The sequence below is a fragment of the Temnothorax nylanderi genome, unplaced genomic scaffold (assembly GCF_030848795.1).
Source record: "Temnothorax nylanderi isolate EJ_2023f unplaced genomic scaffold, tnyl_v1.0 TNYL_tig0788_pilon, whole genome shotgun sequence".
Taxonomy (NCBI): domain Eukaryota; kingdom Metazoa; phylum Arthropoda; class Insecta; order Hymenoptera; family Formicidae; genus Temnothorax; species Temnothorax nylanderi.
In genome coordinates, this window is record NW_027249850.1 from 47946 (window position 1) to 66172 (window position 18227).

Below are 18227 nucleotides of genomic sequence, written 5' to 3' on the forward strand. Positions count from 1 at the left end.
AGTTAACGTTTTGTGACTTTAAGTTTTGGTTCTGGTTTGTTTTGTTTTTTATGGATGAAAATGAATCATTTATTTTGCTAACCCGGATAAATAAAGTCGAATATTATTAAATTACAAAGTTTAGTTACCAAGTGGGCAAATAACGGTCCGCAGTTAAAGGTTAAATGACCGACGCGAGAATGGCACATAGCTTGGCTTACCACTCATGGTAGATAGAGTACGGCGTTACCGGATATGGTAACCGCGACGAGCGTAGATCCCGAAACAGAATTGGCGCCGAAAGAGTAAATTACCACCGAGACGGTAAGCACCGACCGCGATATACGCAAAGCAAAAACCGGAGCAATCGTCGCGACGCGTAGCGTAGCGAAATAGGAGCCACGGTAAGGATGGCTATGGTTCCGGGAGCCACGAGGGCCGGAAGCTAAAACCAACATGACCATCACGTCCCTCTCTCTCTAAAACGTGGGAATCAATCGCGATAAAACGAGATTTACGGATAGTTATTAATAGACAATGGCCATCGGGCATGGCTATAGAATCAGCCAAACCACGGGACCCGGAGCCGGGAAACCCATGGGATACGACGTAAGGAGAGGTCAATCGAGGGACCTGATGGACAAAACCCCGCTCCGATGGGTGGAGGCGCCAAACGAACAACCACCCACGAAGGGGTATAGCGGCCAACCGATATGGCAAGCGAGTGTAGCGAGCGCACCGGCAAGCGCGTGGACGCGAGTCTCCACATTAGACTTAAGGTAAAAACGCAGTATAAAACCAAGGGTCAGGCGGAGGAAGGTGCATGACTGACCACGCGTAGCTAATAAAAATATCGGCGCTAGAAGGGTGAAATCGTGATCCACGGATGGAAAATTCGGGAATATTCAATCGAAGGAAATAGAATATCGCGTAGCAACCGTCGAAGGTACGAGAAGGAATGTGGTACGTCAATTATATACACATCGACGAATGATTTACGACTTTATTTACGAGAACATACGTCGGCTGGAAGATATTGTAAACCACGGAATGCGGGAAGCGTTCGACGCCTGCGTGCGCGAAGACCATTGTCGCTAGGGGCGTTCCCTGGATAAAGCGGGAGCACCGCGGCGATCCTATATAAGGATGGATGATCCATCGATGGAGGAATTCGTTATCCGAACGCAAGGGGAACTCATCCTCGTAACGTAAAGGGGAACTCGACGGTAGATTGTATTCGGAGGCGAATATCCCGCGGTAGTCGCGTTAATACTAGTCATAGCTTTACATAAGCGAGCAGCTTGTAAACCTGAAACAAAAGGAAAATATATTACATTTTACCAGATTAATTGATCTACAAGTTAATTAATATACAATCGTGTGCGGTATCCTTACCTTCCTAATATACTACCTGATCCCGATAACCATTCGTGGAAGAGCCTACGTCCGTCCGGGGAGACACAACGTTGAGGCAGCAGAGGTCCGGAAGGGTCCAAGAAGCAAAGTCCAGCGACGGTGGATGAAGATCCGGCGACATCCTGGTAAATCTGAAACGAAAAGCGAGGGGAATCAGCTAAGGGGAGGAAATCGGGTGAATCCGTAGCGCGAGCGTAGAATTCTTTCTCAGTTTCTATAGATAAAATTGAGTGGCGACCGTGTCGGTGACACTGGAATCATCGATAATCATTAGCATCATACCTTCGCATCGATAATTCACCGACCGTACCGGTGGTTCGCCTAAATCACTGACCATGTTGCACGTTAACTTTATTTCGGATGGGATTGGGTTCGCCTCACGTGAATGCGGTTCGAACCTTCCGTTCGCTTGCGCCTCAGCTGGTGTTCGGTACACTCTGGCACACTATGAAATCAAATTCGCTTTTCTCTATCCAATGACTAACCTTTGCGTAAGTAAACTAAACTTTGAAACTTCCACGGAAAATTTCCCGTTAAATCAAATAGAATTTAAACCTTTTCGTAATCAAACGTTTTTAAGTTGAACTAAACAAAATTAAATTTATTACTAGCACAGCGTCGGGATTATTTTCCCCGTTAATCTTTGAATGAGGTAAGAAATCATATTAAACTGAAAATAAATGTCTTTTTATTGGACTGCACCGTATACCTTTTTCCATCCCCACGAAGTGTCGGTCATTTTGACTCTTTGCCTTTTCGCCGTGTCCGTCTTGGGATGGAGAGGGAAAAAAAAACACACCCGCAAAATTTAAAGTCGCAAACTCGGTACACGCGCTTATTCCTTCGCAATTGTTTTTATATACACGCACGCATCGTAACAGACTTAACACTATTTATCGCTCAAATGTTTTTATCCAACATGTCGTTCGACACCCTCGAGGCATCCTGGATGGCCGCATATATCATGCGCTGTTGGCGCAGGTCGATGGGCCCGGATTTGCCGGTCGTTACCTCCAGCATTTGGGCCACCGGCTTCTTCTCCGACCGCCTCCTTGGTGCGATGAGCGGCTGCGACAGCACTCGATCCTCCGTTACGGTGGGCCCCTGTTTTCGCATCGCGGGAGTCGACATGATTGCAGCCGTCGCACAGTAGGGCAGAATCCCAAAAAGCTGGCCAAAACCCAAAATCTTTATAAATCGATCTGAAATTTGTTATTCGGGGGTTTTTGGGGTCGCTGATTACGAATCCGGGGTCAAAATTACAAAACTCAAAATGGCGGCTGCAATATGGCCATATTAGAAGTAAAAAAGCTTTCAATGTGAAGAATAATTATTAGTTTTTGATAAAATTTGTTATACTAATATCCCTGCCTATATTTATTTTAAAGAAACTCCCCTTGAAAGAAAGAAAAAGACAGTAGACAAGTAAAGCTATTGAAAAAGATTAAAAAAATTAAATTTATTAATAGCGCGCGCGAAGCGAGCGTACAATACCACTAAATATATAAAATAGTAAATATATAAAAATAACAGATAAATTAAAATAAAAAATTATCATCATCAGATGAAAAATCTTCATTTGTAGCATCCGTCGAATCTTCTGAAGTTGAAACAATTTCTTCTTTATCCGCAATTTTTCCATGTCTTACAGTTGGAGGTAATAATAATGTTATTGCATCTGACGACAGTGATCTAAGCTGTTTCAAAGGTAGTTGCCGACAACTCGATAGATATGGATCTGATGATACTAGAAATCTTGAAAAAATATCGTCCATAGTCTTTGTCCTTGAATATTTGCGCGAAAAATCTTCACGAAATATTTTGAAGTATTTGTGACAAGACTCTTGGGCATCTTCCGACATTTGACCAATAGGTAACAATGAAGAAGCTATTATTTCAGTACCATGAATAAGAAGTTTGTGTACTGAGGTAGGCATATAATACCAAGAATATAATTGTACAAATTGACGAGCTGTTTCCAATGTATATTGTTTAAATCCTTCTTGGTTAATAACATGACCCGATGAAATAACTTGTAATATAATGTAAAAGCGATGAATAATGTTTTCTTCTACTCCTGTTATAGCTGCAGAAATACGTGAATTTTCGAAAAATCGTCGAGCAGTGTTGCCATCATTTGTACTTCCATATCCAGGCTTTGGCTTATCAACTATTAATCCTAATTCTTTCTTAAAACCTTTTTGAATGTTTTCTTTTCTTGTCTCAACCGTTTTTTTTCATGATTTTGGCGAGCCTGCCATTTTTTTATTTCTAATTTATACGATAGATGTAAACAGCATTCAAAGCAACGAATCCAAGCATGTAGTGATGATAAACCGAATTCAAAACTTTTTTCATTAACTGGCTTACTTAAAATTAAATCTATTTTATTAAAATCTTTGGATGTTGCTTGACATAGATAACAACAACGTTGCGTAGAAGAATTACTTGTCAATGCATTGCATACTTTGCCATCAATCATTGTCAAGGCAAGTTGATATGTTACAGATATCTTTTTTCCATCTTGATATGTTTCAAAAGGAACAAGTTCATCTATTTGTTTTTTTATATAATCTGTCTCTTGTATTGTAATTTCTGTAGTCTCATGTAAAAATCGAATTCTGATTGGTCTGCAGAATCTTGGAGAAGAAGGTCTTGGATTTTTCCAAATAACAGTTGTTTCATTCGTCACTTTATCTGTAGGGGAGACCGGGGCTAAACCGCCAGCGGGGTTGAACCGCCAAATCAAATATCTCGGAACCTGTATATTGTGCGAACTCGCTATTAACATTGTAAACGCTGCTTATGGTACCCATGTGACCAACGGAGTTTCGGCAGGTTACCTGCCGTGTTATGATTTTTACGAGGGCAAACGTGTTTTCGGAAGGTAAAAGTGAAATTTTCTGCGCGTGGAAATATTGTAATATCTGCAATAATATTTGCTCTCCAAATCTCGCGGTACGTGATTATAAAGAGTAATGCATGCTGAACACGAATCCAGTGTAGTTTTTTCATTATCGTTGATGTCTAATATTTCGTGGGCGTTCAAACCTGAAACTTATGTTTGGGGCTTATCCGCCAGTAAGCACCCGGGGTTGGTCCGCCAGTCTCGTCACTGTGGCGCGCCGGGCGCACGACTTCAGCTCACGGCGATTTCAGGTTAGGTTTCCCTCGAGCGTGATTCTGTCTTCCCTTGCACGTGCGTCAGTTTGTGTAGGAGGGAAATGGTACGCACGTATCGTCGCAAAACGGGTGTTTTTGGGTGTTTTGGCCGACCGAAAAGATGGCGGACCGTTGTTTTCGAGATCGCTTACGCTCACGGCACGTCGCGAGGTACGGCGAGGCACGGCACGGCTCTGAGATCCCGCGATTTCCGCGCGAGAGTTGACATGCCGCGCGCGCTGTAGATCGTCCCGACTCCCGGCCGCGGTAAATCGTCGTTGTTGGTCGTTGTGTCAGTGACAGTCGCGCGTGCGACCGCATCGTCCAGCGTTCGCCGCATCGTCTCGGCGTCATTGTCGCCGCCGTTGTAGTGGTGGTGGTGTCGGTGGTGGTCATCGTCGTCGTCGTCGTCGTCGTCGTCGTGGTGGTCGTGGCCGTTGTCGTCGTGGTGGTCGTGGCCGTCGTCGTCGTGGTGGTCGTGGCCGTCGTCGTCGTGGTGGTCATGGCCGTCGTCGTCGTCGTCGTCGGCGCGTCGAGGAATCGGCGCGAGGACGCCGTCGAGTCGGTAAAATGGTCGCGCTCCACCGCGAGCTTTTCTAACCCCCCTGTCGCTATTTATCGCTCCCCCGCGAGAAACGCGGCTTGGTTAGGTTGCTCGAGGGTCCGCGCTGATCCTATGGCACCGGAACGCCGTCACGCGTATTCCCCGTGGTTGCCCGCGTTGACAATGTGACGTGCCGTTGGGGAGTTTACGATTTGGTTAACCTCTGTATTCACGTGCCTAAATTGTTTTATGGAATAGGTAAAACAATTATTTTTTAATGTTTTGCATAAAAATTTTTAATAAATTTTTATATTTTTCTCTTAAAAAACAATTATTAAAATGTATCCTATCATTTTTCAGGATTACATGTACGTATATGTATTGAAAATGCAGTGTGGCGGATAAACCCCGGGGGGGTGGCGGTTCAACCCCGGCATTTTTGAGATTTCAATTTTTGCACCGTTGTCGTTTTTGCTCTATACCGGTTAAACAAAGCGACGTAGATAAAAATTTCCTTAATAAATTTTGTAGCTAAAGGTTCACTCTTTACAGTGGTATACCACATTTAACTTCAATTATTTATTTTGTTGTTAAAAATCGGCTCCGAAAAAAAACTGGCGGTTTAGCCCCGGTCTCCCCTATGTATGAATTGCAGTGGCACAATAGAAGTGAATAAAATACTTTCATCTGTATTTCTTTCATCATCAATGAATTTTTGTTTATATCTACTGTGCCCAGAACTGCCATCGCAACCCCATTTACAAATTAAAGATAAATTTTCACGTTGTTGATCGGTTAAACATTTAATTACATCCAACTGAGTAAGTAAAATACGACTAATCGTGTGATCTAGTAAAGGTTGTACGGTCATGGTACCGGAGACCGGGGCACCATGAGCCACAAAAATTCAAACTCCAAAAAGTACCTGAAAATAAAGGTTTTTTGTCTCATTTTTTTTTAATAGTTAAAGCACAATGTCTATTTTAAAGTTTCTTTGGCATATTTGATAAATATTAATTAGTTTTTAAGAAAAAAATTAAAACGCAAATTTTGAGAAATGACACATGGTGCCCCATACCCGGGGCACCATGGGTCAGTCACTGGGGCACTATGTGTCACACACAAAAACTAGATTTATTAATTCAAGAAGTAACGAAATGTTACAAAAAGTGAAAATATACCTATTTTACTTCTTTGGTTTTCTCTTCCTCTTATTCTCCGTCTTATTTTCCTTTACCTCTTGTTTTTTCTTCTTTTCTATCAAGCTTTTTTTTTCCGGAGACGCAGTCAAAATTTTGCTGCTACCCTGCTGTCTACGTTTTCTAGTGGAATACTGACGTATTCCCTTTGGATAGCCTCTAATATCTGCAGGACTTTTAAATTGGCTTGGGACCTCATCTACTACTTCTTTTTCTTGTAATATCCTCGATGGCGTGCCTGATGAGTCGCTTGCTACAGACATCCTCGATGGCGTGCCTGATGAGTTGTTTGCTACAGACATCCTCGATGGCGTGCCTGATGAGTTGTTTGCTACAGCATTCACTTCTTGTAAAGAAGATTGTGATGGACCCGCTACGTTGTCAGTTTCCTCTGTTGTCACACTTGATGGAAGGGGCCGTTCCGAAACTAAACTCGGGAGAAAATCTTCATCGCTGAATGCATGTGGGTCATAAGGAAAAATTCCTGTCTTTTTAAAAGCATTGATGATGTTATTTGGTGCCATAGCGCGTGGCAAGGCTATGCCGACAAAATTAGCTACTTCATAAATTGATACAGTTTTCCCCGGGTGACTCAGCATCCATGAATCGATAGCAGAATTGTAAAACTTTTGGAATGGACCGTATAGACCAACATCAAGGGGCTGCATCCGGTGTGATGAATGCGGAGGTAGCGTTAAAATGTGGACACCATTTGCTTTTGCTAACTCATAGACTTCTAAACTTATGTGACTCTCATGGTTGTCATAGATCAAAAGTGATGGGTTATCTTTTGTGCTGTATGAAAATTGTATGAAATGCTGTATTGTTTTAACAAAAAGTTTATTGGTCATCCAGCCTGATGGATTGGCCAGACCCAACGAGTTAGGCGGAGCACCAGTCAGCATGTGATCGCGGTAGTTCACCCGAGGAAATATCAAAACAGGTGGTAAATAGCTTCCATCAGCACGGACAATGCAACATGTTGTAACAAGAACTCCTTTTTCCACACTTTTGATTTTACACACAGCTTTGCAACCTTTTTCAGCAATTATCTTCCCACTATTTTGAACTGTCATGGTTTTCGTTTCATCTAAATTATAAATTCGTGAAGGATCCCCAAGCCGCGGCTCTTTCTTTAATAATATTTCATAGTTACTGAAAAATGCTTGTACATTATGGCGATTGAATGCGGTAGCACGAGCGAGACTACATCCCTCTGGAGACCGAAGTGACAAATCTTTGTTTTTTTTTTAAAATCCTGCTAACCAATCTTCCCCAGCCATTTCGTTCTTCAACCACGATTCAGGACATTTAACTTCATTAATAACAGCAGTTTCATAGGCTAATTTGCGGCAGTCTTTTGATGTCAATCCATAAAACATTTTGCAGCACGTTTTTAAATAATCAGCAATTGCATGCTCTTGATGAGCAGTAAAAACTTTTTCATGGCTGTAGTTCGGTTGAAGTTCAAATTCTACACCAGGTGAGTTTATACACTTAATCTTGCGTCTTAGAGTTTCTCTGTTGACATTGCATTCATCAGCTGCACTTCTTATGCTCCTTCCTTTAGCAACTAAATCAATTGCCTTCCGGAGATCAGCTTCATCGTACAAGCCCTTCATAGACTTTCTTTTATATGTGCGAACCATAATCTGTGAAACAAGAGTTGAAATAACTATTTTGTATTGCCCCGTTTCATCATAAATAGGTTAATGTTGATATGTGCGAACCATGATCTGAAACAAGAGTCTAAATAACTATTTTGTATTGCCCCGTTTCATCATAAATAGGTTAATGTTGTGACCCATAGTGCCCCGTTTCATCATAAATAGGTTAATGTGTGACACATGGTGCCCCAGCATTGAGTGTCACATGGTGCCCCGAAGGCACTTAATATAAAAAACGGTAAAATGTAATTACAAAAATAAACGATACATGATTATCTATAGTGCTATAAAATCACAAAAGAAAGCTAGAAAGTTATACCTGAGTTTCAGTACACGTATATTCTACTACAAAACTAATATTAAAACTTTTTTAAGCAGTTAAAAGGTTACTTACGTATCACGAAAATCATTTATCTCACGTGCGTCTCAAGATAACGGACTTTGATCACTACCACCTAGATACGAAGTATGGGCAATGAAATAACTGTCACATGATACTAGTTGTACCAACCTAAACATTCTAGATTACCCTAAACAGTCAATGACACATGGTACCCCGTGGCTCATGGTGCCCCGGTCTCCCCTACTTGTATTTCTGCACTAGTTTCAGTTAAAATTATTTCTGCTCTAGGATAACAATTTTTTTTAAACTTTAATATTTCTTTGTATGATGGAAAGAGTTTGGATCTTTTTCGCAAGCAAGCATTTCGTAATAGTTGATATTTATTTCTTGAAAAGTTAAGTTCAACAAATAAAGAAAGAGCCTCATCAGGAGTAAAATTATCTTCTTCAATATACTGAAAATTTTTTCGATACCTTTTTGCTTTACTTGGACTGCTCGATGTCACATGCTTTAATATTTTTGCTGCATCTACTTTTTCTTCTGCTCGCAAATTCATTTGGGCTGCGTAAGAAAGCTCTTCAGTACTTGATTGTGTATGCAAATTTTCTGTCTTTCTTCGTTTACTTCTCTCACTAGAATCTTCAAAACTTGTTGATGGTCGACCTCCTATATCGGTTTCCTTATTTTCTTCTTTGAGTCCAAATGAAATAAATACTCCTAACCATTCACCATAGGTTTAAAAAAAAAATAGATTCCGTTCTCTTACTTTTCTGCCACTTGTCTTTTAAATCAAAAATTAATTTCCGTATTGGTTGTTTAGCGTGGTCAGGTAAATTATACGGATGTTGTAATTTGCAAGACATAAATTTTTCAATTTTTGCGTATGCTTCTGTAGCACTTGTACTTAAATTATTTCTTATTAAATTAAAAACTTCTTTTCTTGTCAGACCATTTTCATTGGGCATTTCTGAATTAGAACCTAAAAAAAAGTTTTTGTTTAATACATAAATTAGTTACACTTTAATTAAATTAATAGTCATTTTTATTTCAAGTTTTCAAAAAATCATCATATAAAATGAATTAGTAAATAATAATGATTATTTAATGTACTAATTATTATAAGTTTGAATTATATTAATATAATAAAATTTGCATTTAATTTTTATACAACAAATTTGAAGCACTGTATATAAATGCATATAACATATAAATTTACTCGAATAAAGTACAGGCTTACATCTCGCGCATTGAATTTAGGCATGAAAGGGTACCCCACGTTAAGATAGGAAAAATGCCACTGTCAATGAAACGGAAAAATGACTTTGGATTTGCATAAGTACACTAAAAAAAGAATTTTCTACGATTTTTCCGACCATCCATCCCCCCTCCTTTTCCTAGTGGCACCAAAAAACCGCTTTTTTGAAAATTAGTTTTTTTCTCCGGTTCCTTCATGTTAAAAATTTTGAAAAAATTTGAGAATATAGCTTATAAAAAGTACTTAGCACACAATTTTTTTGAGCTTTAGGCGCGTTGAATATCTAACCTAAAAAAATAAAATAAGTATTTGAAAAAAATATGGCGATATCAGGTTGATATTACAAATCTTATTTACAATATCAACCTGATAGTGTGGGACTCAACGGTGTCAGACGTTATTGCTGTAACGGCGCTAATGGTAACAGAACTATAGGGTGTTGCTCGCAATACTTGTCAAGGATTATTCGACCAGCTGAGATACTTACAACATTGTTTGACTTCGAAGAAGTAACACCAGTAATTGAGGAAGATAGTGACGAGGAGAATTAAAGAGACGATCATGGAATGTTAAAAATTAATTTTTTTTCATGAAAATGTATATATTTGAATAAATAAACGATTTCTTTGAAATATATATGTATAAGAGGTACAATTTTTTATTATATTTATATTCACATTTACCAATCATATGCAAAAAAAACTTAGATAAAATAACCAAAAATCCAGAAATCGACGAAAAATAAGCACTTTTATACAAAAGTAGGGTTTTCTCGTTGAGTTATGACCGATTTCATGCTCAAAAACATATGAGACGTATCGGAATGTATCAAATATTGACAACATATATCCAAAAGTAATATATTATGTTTATTTTAGAGTCAGTTAAAGCACTATCAATCATTTGAGGACCATAAAAGGCCCAAAATTGGCTAAAAATAGGGTTTTTCGCATTTTTGAGTACGGCCCACCATTCCGAAAAATCTGAAAAAATTCTAATACATGTAGAACACTAAAATATACAATTTTCTAGAGTAATTAGACCTGCAACTATCAAAGAAATTAGAAAAAAATTGATTCAAATACTTATTTTATTTTTTTAGGTTAGGTATTCAACGCGCCTAAAGCTCAAAAAAATTGTGTGCTAAGTACTTTTTATAAGCTATATTCTCAAATTTTTTCAAAATTTTTAACATGAAGGAACCGGAGAAAAAAACTAATTTTCAAAAAAGCGGTTTTTTGGTGCCACTAGGAAAAGGAGGGGGGATGGATGGTCGGAAAAATCGTAGAAAATTCTTTTTTTAGTGTACTTATGCAAATCCAAAGTCATTTTTCCGTTTCATTAACAGTGGCATTTTGCCTATCTTAACGTGGGGTACCCTTTGAGTTTTAAAAAGAAATGTTTGCATGTAAATTCTAAATCACCTTACATATACATCATATACGTTCAAAAAAAGTTGAAACAATTATCCAAGTGGACGAAAAAATTATTTATACCTCTTTTAGTTACGCCAAAATAACATTTTCTGTTTTCTTTTTTACAAAAACCTGCATAAAAACTCGTTAGGCACTTAAAGGCAGCTGAATTTTGTTTTATTTTATAGATAATAGTTTCACCTTTTATGTCCAATATGTTAGATGACAGAATTCTGCAGAATTATTAAACTTTTTTCTTCAAAACTAAATTTCTTTTCAGTTTTATAACGTAAAATTAACGTAAGTTTATTACCTTATTACTATTTTCTATAAAAATATTGAGTATTCTAATAAACACAATTATATTCTACTTACTTTCACGAGTTGATTCCATTTTGTTAAAGTTAAATCGGTAAACTCTACGAAATTTTATAACTCTTCAAACACGAGCTTGCTTTTTCTTCTGCGTGCGCGCCAGATGCTGCTCGAGCGAAGGTCGCCTTTGTATTTATTTTTAAAAGCAGATATAAGGGATCTGACTCTAATACTAACGGATTTTGACCCTTGGGATATTTCTCTAGCCAACCCAACAGTTCAAATTCCCCAACTAGAAACTTTATTTTTGGGGTTTTGGCCAGCTTTTTGGGATTCTGTCCCACTGTGCGTCGGCTGCATGGAACCGAGGTTACTACGGCGATTGCGAAAATAATTCGAGACGGCGGAAGATGCCCGAAAAATCTGCAGATTGACAAGGGGAAAGAATTTTACAACGCAAACGTGCAGAAACTCTTGAAGAAACATAATATCAATCACTATTCGACCTATTCCGTAATGAAGGCATCGGTCGTCGAACGATTCAATCGCACGCTCAAGAACGACATGTGGAAAATGTTTACGCACAATGGAAATTACAAATGGATCGACTCGCTGCCGGGTCTCGTATCGGATTACAACGCGCGAAAGCATCGAACTATCGGCATGCGACCCATCGATGTTACCCCCGCGATCGCCGACAAGCTCCTAACAACGGTGTACAGTCACGTAAAGATCGCTGCTCTCGCGCGATTCAAAGTGGGCGACTCGGTACGCGTGAGTAAATTCAAGACAATCTTCGAGAAAGGATACACGCCAAATTGGACCACGGAGGTGTTTATAATCGTCAAAGTGCAGAAAACTAATCCCGTGACGTATCTGTTGGAAGATTCCTGCGGAAAAGCCGTCGCCGGCGGCTTCTACGAATACGCAACGCGATTAGCGAGTTACATCGCGTTGCTAATCCCGACGTGTATCTCGTTGAAAAAGTTTTGCGCAAAAGGGGGGATGAGGTTTATGTAAAGTGGTTAGGATTTGGTAATTCACACAATTCATGGATACACAAGTATAATGTATTGTAAAAATTTATTACAATATAAAACATATTATACATACAAATGAGTCATTTATTTTCATAAATATCTAAATGTAATTACAATATATATTTACGACGGTATATTATAATGCCCCCATGGCAGCGTCTCGATAGAACCGGGTATAATGTATCGCTTATCATTGTACGGACTTAGAGCTATTTTCGTTTCGGACACGGTGTACACCTCGTGTTGTTTGGATCTTATGCAAGTCTGCTGTCGCGTCATTTCAATTTCGTCGCGCAGACACCGCGTGTAATCGTCGAACGTTATCGACCTGGCTACGACGTTACTCTTAACACCTTTAGCCTTTTTCGTATCTTTCTTACCGTCCACTCGCAAGGCGTACATCTTTGCTCTAAGCCCGACGAATTCGGTCATTATCGCACCGTTGTTTTCGTCTTTTATCAAGCCCGGAACTTTTTATTGGCGAGTGGGATACCGTACGCATTATCGACCGCGTAATCGCTAGTGTCAAATCTATTAATGTAGCGCTTCATGGTGTCATACACATCGTCGCACTCGATGTGATAAATGAGACTGTCCGTATCGGTGTACGTGACTTTACACTTGTCGCGATACAACGGTAACATGTACTCGTGATGAAATTCGTACAAACATGTCTTGGATATATCGAGGATGCACATACCCACGTAGATTGGTTTGTCGAACTTCACCTCGAGTTTTCGCATTTCTATTGCTACTAGATTCTCCGAAAAGACGCTTCGGCTATAAAAATTTGGTTTCGCGATTATTGCCTTCGCGCCGTATCTACCCTCCCAATGAGTCACGAGTCGCACGTCAACGTGATTGCGCACATTCTCCATGGTTTTGCCAAACACAGCGTTGTTCATCAATTTGTATAAATTTTTCTCGAAATCATTCTTGGCCAATGTTCTAAATTTCGTATTGAGTTCTATATAATCGCGAAGCCATGGAGATTGCGCGAATTTCAATATGCGGTGAATATTTGCTATACGGAGACCGTGACGAGTACACTGCTGCAGGTTGCGATAATGTATGACATAACGTTTCTTATCGTATAATGTTGCGAGGAGCTTGTCCTGCCGCTTACCGGGTGGTTTATCGCGCGTCGGACAGAACGGTAGGTCAGTGTGCGCGTCGCGAAGATGTTGCGGATACTCCAAGTCGACTTCGAGAATGTAGCCTATCGAGGAATCCAACGCGACATCCATAACATTAAAATCGGTTACGTCGTCGACCCATTGAAAATCTGCGTATGGCAATGGTTGACACATTGCCCAGCCGTACAGGTTGTTTACGTCGAAATACATCAGGTACGACGACGGTTTCGATGGATCGTACGACTGCATGTACTTGTTGTTGGCCAGCGCGTATCTGTTCGAACATTGACTCAAACCGCCGCGTATGCCGCGTTCGATAAACATGACCATGTCAATGTCGGTGAGCAATTCGAAATTGATACGCGTATGCTTCAACATAGCGTCCCACGTGAAACCCGGTAGAGTATAATAATACGCGGGATCGAGTCCATAACTCGCGACGCAGCTATCGCGAAAATTTTCAAAGATATCTGCCAACAGCAAGACATCGGTTTTGAGATATAAATCGCTGTAGTCATCGAGCGTTCGAATGGAGAACCGTTGCCAGACGTTGACGGCGTGCGCGTAATCGCTCTCGGATACGGTGTCACCTGTCAATGAACTGTAAAACGAGTCGCGCGGTGGTAAACACAAGTCCTCCAACTTTTCGACGCAGTCAATGTACTCATACGGAAATACGCCTTTTCGTGTCAGCAAATCAAAATTTTCTGCGGATAATTAACAAAATTCGCGTTGCAATATTCGCAGTTTATCCTTGCTTAGATAAGATGCCAATTTGTCGAGACTAGCGGTGAGAAACTTGTACGAATCGATAAATCGCAATTTGACGCAGGTTTTCTTATCTTTATCTTCGGTGCTTTTAACGTTTTTCGTAAACGAAATGTATTTTTCTTTTGTAATTGGGAGTAAGTCTACATGTCCTTCGTACGCTGTTGCTATTTCCGTTATAATAAAATGCGCGTCATAGCCCGATAAATTATGAAAAACTATGGGAATGCAATGCGAATCTTTGTAGTTCAGATTACAGTTTGAGTGCGCGGGACCTCTGTACTGACCAGTCAGATGACAATGATCGCGTACTCGCACGTCGTCTGGCTTGAACGGTTTTTTCGCACGCGTGACAGTGCGTTGCGCTGTTAAACTTTTCCCACTCGTCTCGCGTGAAATCCGCCATGGGTACATTAGTGGACAAGATTGTCTTTACGTCGTGAGCTAAACGTCTTAGCTCCTCGGCGAACCACGCGACGCAATCCTTATCGCGACAAAACCGATACATTGATAACGAATCGTCGTACGAGCAACGCACGTAGTACCCTATGCTAAACACGCGATGATGTTGATATGTGTACCTGGACGTTTCCGAATCCGCTTCCATCTTCTCCAGGGTACATTCCAGGTCGGCGTATACGATAAACGGAACTCGTTCCTTCCTGTTGTGATTCTTAAAGGCCAACCACTTGTCGTTATCGCTCGGTAACTTGATCGCGCAGTCGTTCATCTCCCGACAGTCGACGGTGTGGGCTTCCAATTTCTCGCTCGTGTAGAAATAGTGCAAACATCTGTAAATAATGAAATTTTTTTATATATCTTTACGTAAAAATTATATTTTATTTTTATTAGGATGTATACTCACCGATCGCAAAAGTATTTCCGACCATCGTGCCTGCTCAATTGCGAGCTCACGAGGCGGGATAGGTTCTTGATCCATGCAAAATGTCCCACGTTGTCGTCATGCACGTACAGCAGATTTACATGTCTGTCCATCTTTCGGTCGGTGAGCCGTATTGGCAGGATTGCAAGTTCCTTGTTTTTTTTCTCGATGCCGTACACGTTGATGGAGATGTCGTTGTGATCTTCAAACCGTTTAATTTGATCCAACGTCATTGGAAACTTAATGTTTGTAAGATTTAGCACCAACGCGTAATGTGGATACGACGATTCCCGTTCTGCATTTCTTTGGGCTGGATGCAAAGCAGCCGTCACTGACCATGCGAAACATGCATTGTCCATTGATCGCACGTTTATCACCGCTCTCTTCATTTTAATTTCTCGCGGTATTTCCACAAAACACCCCGCGTGCAATGGATTGTACTTGTTTACGTTAACTGTTAAATGAAGTATACGCGACAACGCCCATCCGCTATCACGTTCCTGGAATTCCTCCAGCGATGGGGGCTCCTCGAGCTAGGGTAGGCTTGATAACGTGTCGCTTGTACCACTCGCGCAGATCGGACATACGAAAGAGTTCACAGTTTCTCGTTGCGATACTTTTATTCGCGCGTTTGTCACCCGCAACAAATTTACCATTAAACATTGTGTTTATCTTTAGATTGTCATGTCGTTGCATGACGTTCCGCACATGAATGAGTACAATGTCTCTCGCATCTTTAAGAAATTGACGAGGGTCGATGTGTTTGGAATTTATCACCACACCAGTCAGTATACGACTTTCAAAAGCCGTATCTATCTCGCGCCATCTGAGTCCTGTCTCACTCGCACTGTATCCTGCATCCACATGCACGAAACGTTGACGTACCGAATCTTTCAGACCTTTGAGTCGTGCGATACAAGCGACCAACGACTGTTTGAGACCGATCGATGACTGTTTAAGATCGATCGATAATCGTGGCCGTTTAATTCGGCTTTGTTCTTCCAACGATTCGATAAACTCGTCGCATCGTTGCTCCCACGCGGTAAAGTCTTCCCTCGAATTTAAAAGGGTGGATTGCTCCAAAAACTCTTGCTCCATGTTATTACACGATCTTCTTTCTGACACAATTTGTTGTACTCACGACTTCCAATTCTCGACTACTGAGCGTATCCCCCAGATTCGTCCATTTATATCCTACTAATAATGCATCGTTTGCTTTTTTTTATCATATCTAGTTTCACCGTGATCTCAGCATCCGTACATTTGCGCCTTCCGAAAAATCTACGATTTGCAGTTTTACACGTGTGCGATGAAATCATCGCGAGAACACGTTGCGACATGTTCTTGAAAACAATAACGCGCCGTTGACTTATGCGAAATTGCAAAATTTGCAGTTTTGCGCGTGTTCGATAAAATCATCGCGAGACACGTATGTCCTTGAAAAAAATCATATTTGATGCTATTGCCCGATGAGGTGATCTCATCACGAATGTTCTTGACAAAGATATCACATTTAACATATATGTGGTGGTGGTTGCAGCCGACGGCTGCAATCGTGCCGACTCCCGCGATGCGGAAGCAGGGGCCAACCATAGTGGAGGACCAAGTGCTGGCCCAGCCAATGATAACACCAAGGACGAGGTCGGGGAAGAAGCCCGTTACCAAGGGACCGGAGGTAGCGACCGGCAAGCCCGGCCGCAGCGAGCTGCGGCAGCCAAGTTACATATACGCGGCGATAAAAGACGCCGCTAGGGTGTCGAATGATATGTAAACAAAGAGAGTGCGTGCGCGCAAGTAGTTTATAAGAAAATTAGAGAATAAGACGCGAGCGCGTAAAGCGATGAGGTTAGTTGTTTTGTTTGTCCGTTGCGCATTATTGATTTATGTAACCCAATTCCTGGTTTTCTTTTGTTCTGTTCCTGAAAGGCATCTGGCAGAACCGCCAAGTAGGTATACTTTGTTCGTTTGGTTTTGTTTGTAAAGCATTAAATACATGCAGTTTCATTTGACAAATTAGTTTTCTTTGGTTTCCGTCAAACAAACCATGTATATTAGTTTAGATTAACGGCAAAAGGGCCGAAAAAAAAAATTCACACAGGTTCAAGGCGCTATGAGCACCAACTTAAAAAACCACGCGAAAACGCGATAGCACGACGAAAAGGTCGTGTGAAACGGACCTTAAGTTATGCAGACGCGAGGCATAAAGGCCGGCCTACAGCAGCATAACGATCAGGGCGGAAGGAGTAAGTGCGGGATACCGTGTAGACCGTGCCTTAGGTTCCACAGAGAGCGCAAGTTAAGGTACCACCCACGATGGAAATTAAATAGGAACGGAAATGTGGTCAGCAGTTTGGGCGAACCACCGGTAGGGCGGTTGATGGAATGATGTGAGGGTATTACCGGCGGTCCAACTAAGACGGTCCTGCCGGCAATCGATATGTCAGAGGCGTAGAACCCAAAAACGGGTACCACGGTGCATGGTAAGCGATTAAACCAATCCAGGCCATATCGATCGAATCTCTCGTCAGGAGGACATGCGTGCGAGTCCCCTAAGGACGAATAAACAAACATCAGTGCGATCGGACCCCTGGATCGCGAAAACGCGAACCACGGCTCCGCCGCGAGAACTGACGGGCGAGCAGGGTCCAACGGTGCCCCTGGGGTACAGCGGTACCACCCGCGACGTTATCCGACCACCGGATCTCGAGGTCTCGAACCAAGCGTAATCTTCGAGATGTCGCGATAGAAATGGACCCAGTGGGTCACGGGGATGCCTCCCATGAAGGCCCGCCACCGTGTGGCAAGCGGATCGCTAAAACGCAAACCATGAGTCGTAATGTAGCGCGAATGACCCAGGTGGGCGGACGGCGTCACGAAATCATCGCCCCGATAGGTAGCGAAGCGCTTCATAATGTAAACGCGAGGTTACGTTTCCAAGCCCCGTAGGGACATGTTACGATGATCGAAGGGAGTAGCGAAACCGCGGTAAAATAATAAGAGTAACCGGGAAACGAAACATCGCGTAGAAGCGGATCGAAGGTTCGAGAAGCTAGGGGAAAGCGACGAGTCGAGAACATTCTCGAACATGGTAAAAACGAGCGTACG

At 41.5% G+C, this 18227-nt stretch overlaps 1 protein-coding gene and 2 long non-coding RNA genes across 3 annotated transcripts; 1 reads left to right on the forward strand and 2 right to left on the reverse strand.

Moving 5' to 3' along the window:
• Positions 1 to 1228: 1228 nt before the first annotated feature.
• On the reverse strand, positions 1229 to 1651 carry LOC139785370 (uncharacterized). The gene is made up of 2 exons (XR_011721922.1): positions 1375 to 1651; positions 1229 to 1288 (listed from the first exon to the last, which is right to left on the reverse strand). It is a non-coding gene; the product is annotated as an uncharacterized lncRNA (long non-coding RNA).
• Positions 1652 to 2519: 868 nt separating this feature from the next.
• LOC139785366 (uncharacterized) lies at positions 2520 to 3877 on the reverse strand. Its single transcript, XM_071724533.1, has 2 exons — positions 3844 to 3877; positions 2520 to 3592 (listed from the first exon to the last, which is right to left on the reverse strand). The coding sequence occupies exons 1-2, from the start codon at positions 3875 to 3877 to the stop codon at positions 2934 to 2936; spliced, it is 693 nt and encodes a 230-aa protein (XP_071580634.1). The 3' UTR covers positions 2520 to 2933.
• A 343-nt stretch (positions 3878 to 4220) lies between these two features.
• On the forward strand, positions 4221 to 5698 carry LOC139785367 (uncharacterized). The gene is made up of 2 exons (XR_011721920.1): positions 4221 to 5359; positions 5462 to 5698. It is a non-coding gene; the product is annotated as an uncharacterized lncRNA (long non-coding RNA).
• The last annotated feature ends 12529 nt before the right edge of the window (positions 5699 to 18227 follow it).

Bases quoted from the DNA above. Each gene is read 5' to 3' on its own strand.
- LOC139785366 (XM_071724533.1), bottom strand. From the start codon at position 3,877: ATGATTGATGGCAAAGTATGCAATGCATTGACAA. The intron at 3,593-3,843 runs GTAATTCTTCTA...ACATTCAAAAAG, and splicing joins AGTATGCAATGCATTGACAA to GTTTTAAGAAAGAATTAGGA.